The sequence below is a fragment of the Gorilla gorilla genome, chromosome 11 (assembly GCF_029281585.2).
Source record: "Gorilla gorilla gorilla isolate KB3781 chromosome 11, NHGRI_mGorGor1-v2.1_pri, whole genome shotgun sequence".
NCBI classification, from domain to species: domain Eukaryota; kingdom Metazoa; phylum Chordata; class Mammalia; order Primates; family Hominidae; genus Gorilla; species Gorilla gorilla.
The window spans coordinates 138,927,543-138,943,460 of record NC_073235.2 but is presented as its reverse complement, the minus strand read 5'-3'; the positions used below and the strand labels follow the sequence as shown (position 1 = coordinate 138,943,460).

The window sequence follows — 15,918 nt, the reverse complement described above, 5'->3', positions numbered from 1 at the left end:
TTAGTGTCACTGAACTCTTCAAAAACTTGACTTTTAAAAAATCTTTCACAATAGGCAAAAAGATCTCTTGTCATTTTTCACTTGTATTTTTAGTAAAATTGAACGTGATTAGCAGTCCAGTGTTTCAGCAGTCACTTATAGTTCTTATCATTTTTTTTCCTGTTTTTCCGTTTGAAGTTTAAAGTTCTAACTCTGGAATTTAACTCCATCAGACAAAACTGGCCTCACTTTGCTGAATGCAGTGTCGACCAAATTGTCTCCCAGACCGCCGCCCTTCTCAACTGCAGGATAGGTAAACTTCTCGTTTCTAGAAGGGATATAAAGGATCACAGGGCAGAACAATCAAAGCAAACCAACTTCAAGAGAGAAGTATTTTTCTCCCTGTGTGAGATTCATAAAAAACAATCAGTCTGAACATGCAATTTGTCTCAAGAGGCAGGAGCTGCAATTTTATCATGTAATTAAATCCCCACGCCAGTTGTAAAGAAACTTCGTCACCTTTATCAGGGAGAGCTTCAATGATATGCTTTCCAGCAATGTCCCCAGAGTCTATAAATGTCCTTCCAGGGCTATTTACTCGTGGTTGTGCACGCTGAGGATTGGGCCGCTGCGTTTTGCACTCATCCACAGCGGATACACAGTGTTCAAGGGCATCTTTGTTTCTGAGCTTCCAAAAAAGCCCTCCTGGGCTGCCAATGAAAGCGGCACTTGACCTTTGGATAAGATCACATTAATAATGAGAAGTGACTGTTGTTCTGCATTATCTGCACTGGGCTTGGTAGCAGTGACGGGAAAATAAGTTAGTGAGGTTGTTTCCTCCCTTATTGTGTTCCTCCACATGATGGAAATGAGATTTCTTAATAATGTGAAATCAGCACAGACAATTTAAGTCATTATTAATAGATGCACTTGATCTGAGGAAGTAAAATGTTTTAATGTTTTGTTAAATGAGGTGTGCTGTGCTAACATTGTTATTCAGAGAGGAGGTTGAGATACTTTAACATTTTTGATATTTGATAACATTTTTGATATGTGACTAACTCTGGTGGATGGATGTGTCCTGGAACTCTTAAAAGCAGAACTTTATATACCTGCCCAGCTTCTTACTTTTAAAATATGTTTTTTTAATTCTGCAGGAAGTGGGGTGAAGGAAAGGTGGCTTTAGACGTTAAAACAGGAAGAATAAAAACCAGAAAAGGGTGTGAAAGTAACTCCACTGGAAGGCCTGGGGCTGCTGCACCAGTTGGTAGTGATGTTATTATCCCAGAATCCAGTCAGACTTAGTACATGGCCATTTACAGAAACCCTTCAGGTAAAAAAGGGATGAAGGAAATTGACCAGGTCAACAACGTGCACTGGCATATTTAAGAAAGAATGCACGGAATCTCACAATGTCCACAAGAGTAATGACTTCCTGCCCCTGTCTGTCCACTTGGACACTTCCAGAAGGAAACCAGACATTTGCCAATGACCTAGGAAAGAATCTGAACATTTGCCATTCCCCAAGAACAAGAGAAAATGGCAGGGTGTCCTGCAGCCTCAAAAACTCTACCTCTTGGCTTGAAGGCATGGAAAGTTGTGGCCATGGAGAAAGAGCCTGGCCCTGCCACAAAGCCCACCAGCTCCAGGTTTCAGCCTCAGCTGGATTAATCCTTGGAGGCTTCTGGGGAAAGGAAAATCACTAGTCAACTCAATGGCAAGAAGAAAAGATCCCAATGTCACGTGAAAATAATAGTTACCATTTAAACACTACCATGTGGATACCCCATTATAATTTCAAGGTGGATTTTACCTTTTTCATCTCATTTGATCCAGAGGCAAAAACTCCCTCTCATTAGCTACCTACACTATAGGACTCAATTATAAAGAACTCATGTTTGTGTCTCCACTATAGGACTCAATTATAAAGAACTCATGTTTGTGTCTCCTGCAGACAAAACATCACGCTTATTATTTAAGTCTCCAAAATATTCTTTGCAAAAGTATATTTTAATCCACTTGACTACCTGGCTAGTATTAGAGAAATTCAGTCTATTCACTCAGTTAGCCAGACACAAGCTGGGCCTCCTCTCCTGCTTGGATTCTTGCCTTCCTTTTCCTAAATTCACTTCATGGTCTGCAACAAAAGACCACAGCAATTACATTTGTTTAGTATTCTGCCACAGTCCACCCACACAAATGAGCTTCCTCTGTCAAATAAGTACACCATTTGAAGAACTAAAAATACTAAATGTACTGGCTTGGAGAAAATTATATTCATCAGAATCCCTCTCTTTCAAGAAGGGCATTGAATTTGTCCAGAAGCATTTCCTTGACCAACACCCTGGAATAGACGTTGAAACCCCACAGGCCCTAGCAGTGCACAGAACAACACTGAAGAAAAAAGGGGGAGGATTTCCATGGCTGTACCAGAGACAATGGAAACAGAAATGGAAGTGGAGAGTGGAATAAGGCTGTGCAAACTGTGACAGACCCCTTCACATCCTCAGTGTGATTGCCAGATACACTAAGTGATGCTGTTAGTGGGCTAGCTTGAAAACAAACCAACCAACCAAGAAAAATCAAAGAAGCCAATTGTCGCCGCCATTGTGGGAGGAGAGCAGAAGGTACACAATGCAAGCAAACATAGAGATCAAGGACAACACCAGGAAGCAAAGCACAGGGGCTCTCTGGAGTTCTCAGAGGGACTCTCAGTTCTACAAAGCCAAGAGTCCCAATGAGAAAGGGAACTTAAATGGACATCTGTCTGACACGAGTTACTCTTACTGTACAGACATGCTTTGAGTGTTTTCAAATAATTTGCTGCATTTATGCCATCTAAATTTGGGTATAAATATCAATGCATCAAAACAACCAACAACCTCTTAACCTAAAAACAAGAGAAAGAAACTTCTAGTGCCCCAAACGGGGAACCCCTAGTAGTGAATAGCTGTTTCAGTCATTCGATTCACAAGGACCACAGATTCCTATGGGCCTGCGGTTTGAATGCTGCCTTGTGGCATTGATTGAATCAGCCTGTTGCTCTGACCTGTGGAGACCTTTTGGAATCTTGGCTGTATCATGCTCCATGCCACGCATCTGATAGCTACCCTTCCACAAATTCATTCAAATCACGATATGTATCACACAAAATGGGGTAAGTCCAGGGATAAAAGGCATTCCACACCACATTGCAAGGGTCACGGATTCCATGGTTGCCTTTCACAGCAATGGTTCTCAACCTTGGCTGCAGGTTAGAAGCACCTGGGGACTCTTTTGTCTTTCTTTTTTTTTTTTTTTTTTTTTTTTTTTTTGAGACAGAGTCTTGCTCTGTTGCCCAGGCTGGAGTGCAGTGGCATTATCTCAACTCACCACAACCTCTGCCTCCCGGGTTCAAGCGATTCTCCTGCCTCAGCCTCCCAAGAAGCTGGGACTACAGGCGTGCGCCACATTGCCCAGCTGATTTTTGTATTTTTAGTAGAGACAGGGTTTCACTCTGTTGGCCAGGCTGATCTCAAACTCCTGACCTCAGGTGATCCACCTGCCTCAGCCTCCCAAAGTGCTGGGATTACAGGCATGAGCCACCACACCCAGCCACCTGGGGACTTTTTAACAGTCCTGTTGCCCAGGCTGCACCTCCAACCCATTATGCCTGAAACTACCAGGTGGGCTCCAGGCATCATGTGTTTTAAAGTTCCTCAGGTGATTCTTTTTTGCAGCCAACGTTTGAACCACTGCTGTTGGGGCATCACGTGTATTATTTATCCAGTTTGCATTATTTAGCCAGAGTTTCCCAAAGAAAGACTCGCACTGTTTCCATCTTTTCCAGGAGGCTGTCATGAAACTGGCATTGCAGGTTGTTGCCTACACCCCGTCTGCATATTTATGATAACCCTGTCACAAAAGAAAATTCTAGTCCACCCTGACATGTTCCTAGTGACTCGTGGAGCTGCAAGTGACTCCACTCTGTTTTCTAAATACTCCCAAACAATCTTTTTCATAATCCACATAGGGATCTTGCCCAGGTCTAATGTCAAGATCACGAGTCTGTCCGAAGTCTCTTTCCATTTGAAAACTAAACCTCTAGTCTTCCGGTCCTTCTTTTGTTTTATCACAATTCCTCAAAGACTTGGACAATTGTTCAGCAACTTCATACACAAATGCACTCTTGGAAGAAGTTGCATTGGATACGTACTAAAGTTGGCAGAGAAGATAAAACCTGAATTGTATCTTGAGGCTATGTATTGGCTTTGACTAAGCTGAGAAGGGTGAGGACCAAGAAAATAATGAGATTAAAATGACTTGACCCAAGCAAGCTATAGATAAATGTGAAGGCGGCAGGCAACAAAGAGCGCAGTCAAGAGCACTGGGTCAGAAAACAGTGTTATTCACGTAACTACAGGGCATCATTCAGCTGCTGGGAAAGAAACCTAAAGAACTTCTGTCTTCTGGAGTCCTCTGCTCCTTGCTTTCTCCTGTTTGATCCTTGCAGGCAGGGGTATTGTTAGGTTTTTTGCCTCCAAACCCTCAAACCTTAAGATTCACCCTAAAACATAATAAAGATTACATAAATGCTTATTGAATGAATGAATGAATGAATGAGTTGGTTTTCAGGTTTGTTTGTTTTAATGCAATCATCAACATGTGGCTATTCTTGTTCTTTAAAAAAAAAAAAAAGACAGCTCTCTGCCATGCTTATGAAGTAATCTGCATGTCTTACTTATGAACTAATGCTATCTACCATGAGCTATTTTTAATGCTGTCACCAAAAAAAAAAAAAAAAAAAGAGTCTGTTTCTTGACTACTACACCTTGCCTACTGAAATCAAACTTGGATACTTAGGAAGCTGTTGACAAATAACACTGGAAAGCTAAATTTAGCGTCTGGTGCAGTGTGGAATGGCTTTTATCCCTGGACTTACCTCTAGTGTCCCATCCCTTTTAAAAATAACCAATGACAAGCTATATCAGGCATCAGGAAATTTGTTAAAGTGAAACTCAGTTGGATCAGATTATAGCTGTGCATGAGTAAGTCCTTCAGAAATTTATCCAATCACAAACAATTAGTCTGAGAAAAAATAAAATGGCAAAATGGCTATGCTTAGAGAAAGGAAAGACCCAAAGAGCTTCATATTGGTGGGAAAATGAATAGTGCAACTACAGAATACATAAATGAAGGGGGAAGGAGATGAGACCGAAGCCCATCATGCTGTTCTGGTGGACATTTGAGAAGGGAAGTGGTCTCCACTGTGTTAACTGTTGGTCATTTTATGCATGCAAATGCATTTGATCTCCGATGAAGGCTCTAAGGTCCTTACAAACATGGTCTATTTCTTCTTTACTGATGCATTTTCCAATGCACCAGCAGGGTCCTAGGCACACAGTGGGCTCTTTGAAAAAAAAATCTCTGCTGTTCCAATTGATGACATTGATGCTGCTTTTGCTACTGATGATGTGGATAAGGGAGATGAACTTCAAAAACATGTGAAACAAAGTTTTAAAGAGTTCTCAGGGGGCATACAGTAGCCAAGGTCTTTTTTTTTTTTTTTTTTTTTTGAGACGGAGTCTTGCTCTGTCACCCAAGCTGCAGCGCAGTGGCATGGTCTCAGCCCACTGCCTCCCAGGTTCAAGCAGCAATTCTTCTGCCTCAGCCTCCCTAGAAGCTGGGATTACAGGCATGTGCCACCACACCAGGCTAATTTTTATATTTTTAGTAGAGATGGGGTTTCACCATGTTGGCCAAGCTGGTCTTGAACTCCTGACCTCAAGTGATCCACCCACCTAGGCCTCCCAAAGTGCTGGGATCATAGGCATGAGCTACTGTGCCAGGCCAGGTCTTCTTACAAAACCTGGTAAGGATCTCTACATGTGGGGGAAGGTGGGCTGTGCAGTAAAGCCCACAGATCTGAGGTAGGTCCCCACACTGAGCACCTGAGACCTGACCTAGGCCAGCCGAGCGTCCACGTTATGGTGTTCTTCCCTTAGGGTGAAAGGCAACAGATGGCCAAGAATAAGAGCAAGAACCACTGAGGAGCTTTAATGTTGAGCAAGTTTCAAAGAGTCCAGTCCATTCATTCTCTTCACTATTGGCATTGAAGACCTTCTCTGTGTGGAACACCATGCGGGGCATGAAGAACTTCCCAGAGAGGAAGCAGCAGCCCCCACCGTCCTCCAAAAAAGCTCATGGTGAAGTGGGACACAGACAAGGAACCAGCAGTAATAGTAGAGCGCCCAGTGCCACAGTTAGAGTGCAAGGACAGACATCAGGACTGGTCTTGGAGGTCAAGGGAGGCTAAGCTGTATTGGAGGATGAGCGAGGCTGGCCAGACAAGGAGGTAAAATAAGGACTGCAGGCAGAAGGAACAGCCTGCACAGACACCTGGAGAGACGAAGGCACTATCTGGGGACTGCAGACCCCTATACTAAGGTGTGGCATGCTCCAGGGACAACGGTGAGGGCAAGGTAGGAAGCCCTTTTACTCACGGGAAGGTGCTTGGGCACTGGCTATGTCAGGATTGAGAAATCTTGAGAAAGGTAACTGAATCTGTGAGTCCCAGTTTCCTCACCTGCAAATGACATCAAGGGTATCGACCTGCAGGGATACACCTGACACAGAGTCACTAGCAGTGGGTGTCCAGGGAGCAGCAGCCCCCAAGGGCAGCTAGCCCTGACCCCACAAGAGCTAAGCCCAGTGGGCCCTTCTGCAGCCCCAGAGCTGAGCCTTTGCCCAGAGGTCAGATAAACATGGTAAAAAATAAACCTATGGCCCCCGTGGCAACCAATTTGGGTCATGGCCAAGTCTCCCCCAACACCCAGCTGAGGTTGACTCTCACCCGTGTGAGCCCCTCAGCTTTCACAGCACAGCCTCTGTCCCTTATCCCCCTGCATCATAGACTGCCAAACATGGCCTCATCCCTCCCCACCCAGCACCCCTGAAGCCCTCCTTTGTAGAAGAGAGGTGGGTTTTATCATTTGGGTGAACCTCCAGGCCTTGGGTCAGTCTGTGCACATAAACTCATGCCTGTAACAGGGGTCAGAACAAAGGTTCTACAACAAGGGTCAAAACACATCTATATCAAACCATAAATGTGTTCGATTTCTACTCCACCCTTTGCTGCAATCTCTTGAAAGGAAAATCAAAGGTCTCCCTTTGCTGAGCACTCCTTAGTTATAGAAGATCTTGGTGAAAGGGGCAACCCAAAGGCCAGGTTACTCTTCCAAATAAAGAGCCCACATAGAAAGCCTGCTCTGGTTGGGCACTCAGAGGTTGGGGGGCACTTAATGAGGGGTAGGGGGAGTCACAAGGCAGCCTTTGTGTGCAGAGAAGACTGAGAGAGAAGAAACTGGCGTAAGAGGAGGCTTAGGAAGCTCGACTGTGACCAAGGATGCACAGCCCAGTGAGCTCTATTCCTTGATTTCACATCTGTTTTCCTGTTGATTCTCTGCTGTTGCTTCCTGGTTGCAACGCCATGTGGGGATGGGATCCCATGGGTCCCCAGGTCTAACACTGGCTGTGAGCAAATGGGGGCTTATGCTATGCCCGCCTCCCTGGGCGAGGGTCTGCTTAGCCCTCCTGGGCCCATACTGCACTGCTCTTCTCTCTGCTCATCCAGGCAAAGCCCTCCTGACCCTTTCACCTCCCTCCAGCCTCTGCTCATATAGTTTGTATTGTAACTCATGTGCACAGGCCAAAGAATTCTGTAGCTCACCATCATTGGCCCATTCCAACTTCCTGGTGGGGAAAAACAAGAATGGTTGAAAGAAAGAAAGAAAAACAGGCTGGGCACGGTGGCTCACACCTGTAATCCCAGCACTTGGGAGGCCAAAGTGGGCAGATCACCTGAGGTCAGGAGTTTGAGACCAGCCTAGCCAACAAGGTGAAACCCTGTCTCTACTAAAAATTAAAAAATTAGCTGGGTTTGGTCACAAGAACCTGTAATCCTAGATACTCAGGAGGCTGAGGCAAGAGAATCGCTGGAACCCTGGAGGCGGAGGTTGCAGTGAGCAGAGATCACATCGCCGTACTCCAGCCTGGGTGACAGAGCAAGACTCTGTCTCAAAAAAAAGGAAGGAATTGCATATTATTTATGTTACAAGAAAAAAATGAGCTTATTTAATTTTTTGACAATAAAATAAAACCCTGAACCAAACCAAACTGTAGTAAATAACTCATAAGTTACTAATAAAGAACTGTTATCATTCATTTGAAAAAAAAATGTGGCATTTCTCATCTTCAGCAAGGGACGCACATTTAGGGATCAGTTCTCTGTCCCTGGAAGAAACTCACAGGTACCAGGGCCCCAGATCATGTATTTGGGAACCGCGCATCTGTCCTATGGAGCCTCCTAACACCCAGGGACACTTATCTGGAACCTGGTCATTTTCAGTGTCCAGTGGGGCCTCCTTCACACATCCTCAGGGTGGCCACAACCCTTGGAACACACATCTGCTCATCACTGGTCATGGCAACAGAGAACATGGACGGGAAAAAAAGCAAAAAGACACTCTTCAAACCGAGAAAGACAAGCTTCACTTATTTCAGGTAGTAATTACTCTTTTTTTTTTTTTTTTTGAGATGGAGTCTTGCTCTGTTGCCCAGGCTGGAGTGCAGTGGCACGATCTCGGCTCACTGCAAGCTCCGTCTCCTGGGTTCACACCATTCTCTCACCTAAGCCTCCTGAGTAGCTGGGACTACAGGCGCCCACCACCACACCCGGCTAATTTTTTGTATTTTTAGTAGAGACGGGGTTTCACTGTGTCAGCCAGGATGATCTCGATCTCCTGACCTCGTGATCCGCCTGCCTCAGCCTCCCAAAGTGCTGGGATTACAGGCGTAAGGCACCGCGTCCAGCCCCCTTTTTTTTTTTTTTTTGAGACAGGGTCTCACTCCACTGCCCAGGCTGGAGTACAGTGGCACAATCATGGCTCCTTATAGTCTCGACCTCCCAAGCTCTAGTGATCCTCCCCACCTTAGCCTCCCAAATAGCTGGGACCACAGGTGCATATCACCATGCTCAGCTAATTTTTTTTTTTTTTTTTTTTTTTTGTAGAGATGGGGGTACCCTTGCTATCTTGCCTGGTCTCAAACTCCCGGACTCAACAAATCCTCCCACCTCGACCTCCCAAAGTGCTGGGATTGGCCAGACACGGTGGCTCATGTCTGCAATCCCAGCACTTTGGGAGACCGAGGTGGGCGGATCACTTGAGATCAAGAGTTTGAGACCAGCCTGGCCAACATGGTGAAAGCCCATCTCTACGAAAAATAATTTTAAAAAAAATTAGCAGGGCATGGTGACATGCACATGCCTGTAATCTCAGCTACACAGGAGGCTGAAGTAGGAGAATCACTTGAACCCAGGAGGTGGAGGGTGCAGTGAGTATCATGAAATATTATTCTTCTTTTGATTTTTCCCAACTATTTATAAATGTACAAACAATTCATAGCACCCAAACCATACAAGAGCTGGGAGTGGAGATCGCCAACTAGTGACAGCAGACAGACCCTTTCAGCCCTATCACCCTGAGAGTAGGTCCTGCTACCTGGCACCGCCTTCGCTTGGAGAGAGACTAAATCCTGGGCAGCCAAGAGGCCTCTCTGGAAAGTGGCTCCTGACAGTGCTGGCCCAGTTCTGAGTAGGTCCTACCTGATGCAACTGGAAGCCAGCAGAGTGGCGTGGGGGACAGAGGATGGACTCTTGAGACAGACGCACATGGGTTCCAATCATAGCACAGCTGCTAACTTGCCAAGCGGCCGTGGCCATGCTATTTCCTTCATGTGGTTGTTATCGGGAGTAAAGAAATAAATATGGTAATACTTAAAAAGCAACTGGTGTACATTGGGTGCTTCATAAATACTTGTTTCTTTCCTCTGAGCATAAGACTTTTATTTCCAGATTCCAAATATAGTACTTTAAAAAAAAAATCTGAGAGGATATTACTTATTTGCTAAGTATTCTGGTGACCAAAGTCATTTTTGTAAGTGAGTCACTTACTCCACATAAACAGGTAAATTCAATGCTATTTAAGACTGGGGAATCATCTGCCCAACAGCAGGATAAATGAGTCCATCACAATTAAATGTGTGCTGGGAGTCTGCCCTCGGTGCATGGAGAGCTGCTTTGGAGCTATCCAGATGTGTCTGTCTCCAGAGTTAGCATCTATATCATCACAAAGGGGGTGGCTGAGTACTGCGGCATCCCAGTGCTCACATGCCCCGGTCATATCAAGTAACCATTATCACATCGGAGCCCACAGGAGTTATAAATATACCACCATCAAGCCCCAACTGGATGACAATTGAGTAATGACAATAGAAATAGCTCACACTCCATAAGACCATCTTTCCTGTTCCTGAAGAACTCTTCTGAAATCGACGGCATTGCAATGGAGAGACAGCCAGGGCCAGTGAGAGGAAAACTTCAAATATTTCAAAAGACAGAGAAGGAGCCTCAAGCTAGAGCAGGGTCCCCGGTGCAGGAGTACCACACTGCCCTGGTCACAGGGGACCTGGACCATCTGAAGCCCCTCATGGACCAGTTCTTCCAGGATGCCAATGTGGTGTTTGAGATCAATAAGGATGAGATGGAATGGCAGGTGAAATCTCCAGCCACGTTTGGACTATCAGGTACTCTTGTTCTTTAAAGCTCAGTCATTTATTTTTAAGGGGCTACTAATACTCTCTGGGAATGTAAGGCTCCCGTGTGTAGACTGGGCACAGTGGCACCGGGTTTAACGTACACAGGAAAAGGACATCTGATGAAGTTTGCTCACAGTAAAGTGTAGGTTTTAGGTGATGGCCTATAAGAGATCCAGTTGGAAAGGCAAAGCAGCGATTGGTGGGAATGCCTATCTGATGACGCTGGGTGTGCCTCTTGTCTTTACAAAGGAGCATTGGTTTAGGTGCGGAGCTGCCTGTGCCTGCATCTGGCAGCCAGGGAGGTGGGTGCTGAAGAAGGAAAGTCTCTCCTTCAGTTGCGCCCGGAGCAGCCTCTGGCACACAGCTCTGTGTGCGGTCCTTCTATGAATCTGCAAATGCCACAGCTATAGCAGGGGCACAGCCAGCATCAGTAGAGGCAGGACCCCAGGGCTCTCTGTAGATCCTCCTCCTGGAATCTGGGGAATCCCAAGAATGGGGAAGGAAAAAGGAAGAAACCAGAGGTCCTGACTTCATACACGTCTGCAGGTGCTCTTGCTGCCTGAACATGGTCACTGTGCGCTGGGCAGACAAGCAGACCTCCCAAGTGGAAAGAGGTCCCCTCCTCCCCCTGCCCACTCAGGATGTGCAGACACTTGCTGACCACCATGCTGCATCCAGGGCTTTCTCGGCTGGCACCCTGCTTTGGGCACCCCACCCGCCACCGGCTCAGATGCAACATATTTACCAAGAAGTTTCACATGCATTGGAATCTACAGCAGCTCTTGCAGACCATGGGATTTGAGAATCTGAGGTCAGTGGCCGGCGGCCAGTGTCCCATGTCCCTGACTCTTAAGCTCTGGCAGGCAAAGAATGTGGAAGGTTGGCTTCCAAAGAACTGACACAGTTCTGTTTATACCTCACACGGGGAGAAGAGAATAAACTCAAAACACTGTCAGAGGGCCGAGCAGCTCCTGCCAACCAGTGAGGCGGTGGGGGCTGCAGGAAAGGCAAATGGCAGTTCCTGTTGGGGCTGCATGTCGCAGCCGACCCCTTCTGGGCCTCCTCTCCCTCACCTATCCCAGACCAAAAATACCAACTGCAGCCCTGGACATACACACACACACACAAATGTCACATTTCAAATAGATAGTCATGTTCACCCATCATTTGCACATTCTGTATCCAAAATCAGTTTCCTCTTTCCCTCCCAAATCTTCCCACCCCTAAGTTCTGCTGCTGTCCTGTGGTACACCTGGACAACAGGATACTGGAGCACGCCCACAGCAAAGGGATGTGGGCTGGTACTGAGGAAACGGCAGCCCGGACAGTGAGTAGTGGCCCAAGGCCTCCACACAGGCTGGGAAGAGAGGGAGGCAAGCTCAGGCTGCCTGGATTCCAGCCTCCTCTGGCACAGACACCCGACTGCCCTGCAGCAGATCCAGCAGCAGAAACGACCAGACCCTGTTTGAAAGCAGTGGCCCCATGTGCTCTCCCATGAAAAGACTTCCCAGTGGCCAATTCCAGATCCCCTGGTGGGGAAGGGATTGATCTGAGTACACGGAGCAGGTCCCCAGTGGCCACCATCTCGGTGCCCCTCCATGATGGAATGCTGGCCCATCCAGCCCACAGTCATAGAGAGCACTGACATGGGGGAGCTGATGCTTAGAGGGACACACCACATGCAGAGAAGCCTTAATTCATGTCCCTCCTGGTGGCAGAACTGGGACCAGAGGGCGGGAGTTACAGAAAGCTGATTCAGGCTTCCTGACTGCATCGCCAAGGACCTGGAGACAGTGCTGGCCCACGCTGTGGCTGAGCTAGATCCCCACCTATGGCTTCTTCCCATCAGTCCCTGAGAAGACTCAGGAATCCAGGGTGGGTTTACTGAGCGCCAGGGTAGGGTGGGGCTGGGTTGGGGATTTAGCGTTCCCCAGAGAAGGCAGTAAGTAGTTTTCATCTCTCAGAAAAACAAATCGATCAAAAAACCAAGAGCTGGCACCTGCAGGAATGTAGGTTATTGTTATCACAGGGATAACAATGTAGATAGACTACATCCATCACCCCCTCCAGATCTGACCTGGTCTTCACTGGGAAGGGCAGCTCAAACCCATGCAGGTCCATGTCCCTGGGGCCTCTGCCACCACCATTCCATGCCAGTCCCACAGGCCCCCCTTCCCCCACTGAGTGCACAAGCTCCAGGCTGGGCCTTGGGGACTCAGGGCGGCTGGAACTCGGCACCACATGCAGGTAGGTAATTAATGAATGGACTTTCAAGGCTGCTCAGCATGGGTCCTGGGAAGGAGGTGGCCTGTGAAAAGGGTCTCCTCTGCGGCTCATTACAGCCACAGTATCGATTCTTCCATCATTATCAGAAGGCCTTCCTGCCATGTGAAATCCTGCCCCTTGATGTGTATTCACCAGGGACTACATCCCCCATTTCCACGAGCGCTCCTGGCCGCTAACAACCTTCCACGGGCTTTTTGAAAGTGCCAAAGTTTTCAGAGAAGTAAAAATGTATAGCACCTGCTCCATTCATCCCTCAAGAAAAAGCAACCCTACACACACACACACACACACACACACACCCCTAAAAAGCGCAAAGAAACAAACCAGGATTGTGCTGAATGTGGACCACCACATCAAAGTGTGCTTCTGAAAACTCAGCCACTTGCAAGAGAGCTAAACTTTCTCTGAGTCCTTTTCTTGAACAACCTTGGTGATGTGTGGGTCAGTTTGTTTTGTCTGTTGTCTCTTCTTAATGATAAAGGGACAAGTTTGGAGCTCAGCTAAGGGAGTGCTGGATTCGGGAAAATTCCACAACCCACTTTCCTCTTTCAAGCTGCCCTAACTCAGGGCCTGGAACACGTGAATTCCTCACTTAAATTCGCCTACCATGCACCCTGCTTGGACAGCTTTTAACTGACCCCATTTCCCAGTCACCCCCGTATTTGGCAAAATCCTCTTGCTTCTCAATACCTGGCGCCCCATCTCTCTAGCTCGGTTTTAGCCTTCAATCTCTCCTTTGTATTTCTTCCTCTGTCTATGCCTGTCTCTTCCCAGTGTGTCTCTCTGCTCTCTGTCTCTGTGTGCGTCTCTGATTCTATCCTCTTCTCCCTACATGCCTACCTGGTACCTACCTTTAAGAGACGGCTTCACTTTCTTTCGGCCTTAAGGAACACCGCCCACCACCACCACAACTAACCTCCCCCGACCTTACATCCCACCTCCCTCCCCGCAGGCCTCTGGACCCTGGAGTACAAGCGTGAGCTCACCACGCCCCTGTGCATCGCCGCGGCCCACGGCCACACCGCCTGCGTGCGACACCTGCTCGGCCGCGGCGCAGACCCAGACGCCAGCCCCGGCGGCCGCGGCGCCCTGCACGAGGCCTGCCTCGGGGGCCACACCGCCTGCGTCCGCCTCCTGCTGCAGCACCGCGCCGACCCCGACCTGCTCAGCGCCGAGGGCCTGGCGCCTCTGCACCTCTGCCGCACGGCCGCCTCGCTCGGGTAAGGACCTCGGGTCAGGCCCGCGGCGTCCGCCCCGCCCCAAGACCAGACGCCCGCCTCCCCCCACGAGACCGCCGACCCCGCCTCCGCCTCCGTCCCAGCCCCCGCACCCTTGACTCTGCACACTGGATCCCCAGACCCGCATCCGCCCCGTCCCTACCCCGGCCCCTGCCTCGGGACCCAGATCCAAGATCCCTGACCCGGGACCCCAGACCTGGCACCTCCCGGCCCTCGCCCCGCGCCCCGGCCCCGGCCCCGGCCCCGGCCCCGGCCCCGGCCCCGGCCCCCGCGGGTTTAATTAGCGCTTGATTGCGAGCGCGCGCGGGAGGCGCCACGCCGAGGTAATGAGCGCGGTGATCACAGCCCAGCCGCCGGCGCCGGGGATGCTAAAAGGCCACTGGCGGGGTTGGAGGCTGAAAAATTAGGGTTTTTAATGATAATTTTATGCAGAATAATTGTCACAGTGTGACATAAATGGTTAGCTCCTCGGGCGGGGCTTCCAGGCCCGCTCGGAAGCGGAGCTGTGCCGGCCTCTAGGGAGGCCCAGCGGCCGCGCAGCCAGTTCGCGCCCGGGCTCGGGGTCTGGGGGTCCCGCAGCCCCCGTCCCCAGAGAGCGCCCTCCCAGCGGGTGCTCCGCGTCTCGGGAAGGCAGCGGGGCCACGTGTCTTTGCACAGGACTCGTGTGGGGTTTCTCGGCTTGTATTGTGTCATCCTGACATTTCTGTTAGTCAAAATGCTCCAGCCCCTGCCCTTGGAGTTGTCATTGCATGGCCTTCTGTCTCTGGGGGAAGATTAAGGAAAGTCGCCCACCTTTAGTGCTGGGAACCCGCGCGGCTCTCAGAAACCTCATCGCCCTTGCTGCTTCTCCACCGACTGTCCGGCCTGGATGTCCGGCCCAGCAGGGGCAGCAACGCAGGCAGGCGGGACTGCTGGGCATTCAGGGACTCAGGCAGGGGACCCACCTAAGAAAGGTCATTTGAGCAGAGGGGGGGACTCAGAGGGCCACGTGGACCCCCGCCAGTCTTGAGAATGAGGAAGGAAACAAGGTTCTAGCAATGCTCTTTAAAAGCAGCTTTACCGAGGTGTGATTGACATTCGGCAAGCGGCACGTGTTTAAGGCGTAGAATTTGATAAATTCCGCAGACTTATACACTCGTGCAACACCCCGCAGTCCATGGAGGGCAGATATTTATCATTCCCCCTGTGGCCTCGCGGTGCCCACGGTTCTCCCTCCCACTGGCCCCTTTCTCATTCTCCATCCCTAGCATCTGCTTTCTATTACTTCGCTTAGTCTGAATTTTCTAGAATTTTGTATAAATGGAATCTGCAGTCTTTTATCTGGCTTCTCTCGCTCGACATAATTATTTTAAGATTCATCTGTGTTGCTGTGTGTGTCCGTAGTTCATTCCTTTTATTCCTGGGTAGCGGTTCGTGGTATGGATGAACCACAGTATGTTATGTTCATCCATTCAGATGTTGGGAGACATTTGATTGTTTCCAGTCTGGGTCTTTTATCATGCACATTTGTGTGCCAGCCTTTGAATGGGCATATGCTTTTATGTATTTTGAATAAATACCTAGGTCACATGGCATGATTAAGAACATAACTGTTAGGCTAGGTGCGGTGGCTCATGCCGGTAATCCCAGCACTTTGGGAGGCTGAGACAGGCAGATCACTTGAGTCCAGGAGTTCAAGACCAGCCTGGGCAACACGGCAAAACCCCATCTCTACAAAAAATACAAAAATTACCCAGGCATGTTGGCATGCACCTATAATCCCAGCTACTCAGGGGGCTGA

At 48.7% G+C, this 15,918-nt stretch overlaps 1 protein-coding gene across 1 annotated transcript in view; it reads left to right on the top strand.

Moving 5' to 3' along the window:
* The window catches only part of ASB18 (ankyrin repeat and SOCS box containing 18), a 71,060-nt gene that overhangs the window by 12,506 nt on the left and 42,636 nt on the right, over window positions 1-15,918 (top strand). Inside the window, exons 2-3 of the mRNA XM_031008892.2 lie at window positions 10,480-10,602; window positions 13,853-14,120. Of these exons, the coding sequence (XP_030864752.2) occupies window positions 10,480-10,602; window positions 13,853-14,120 (391 nt within the window). The remainder of the gene's footprint in view (window positions 1-10,479; window positions 10,603-13,852; window positions 14,121-15,918) is intronic.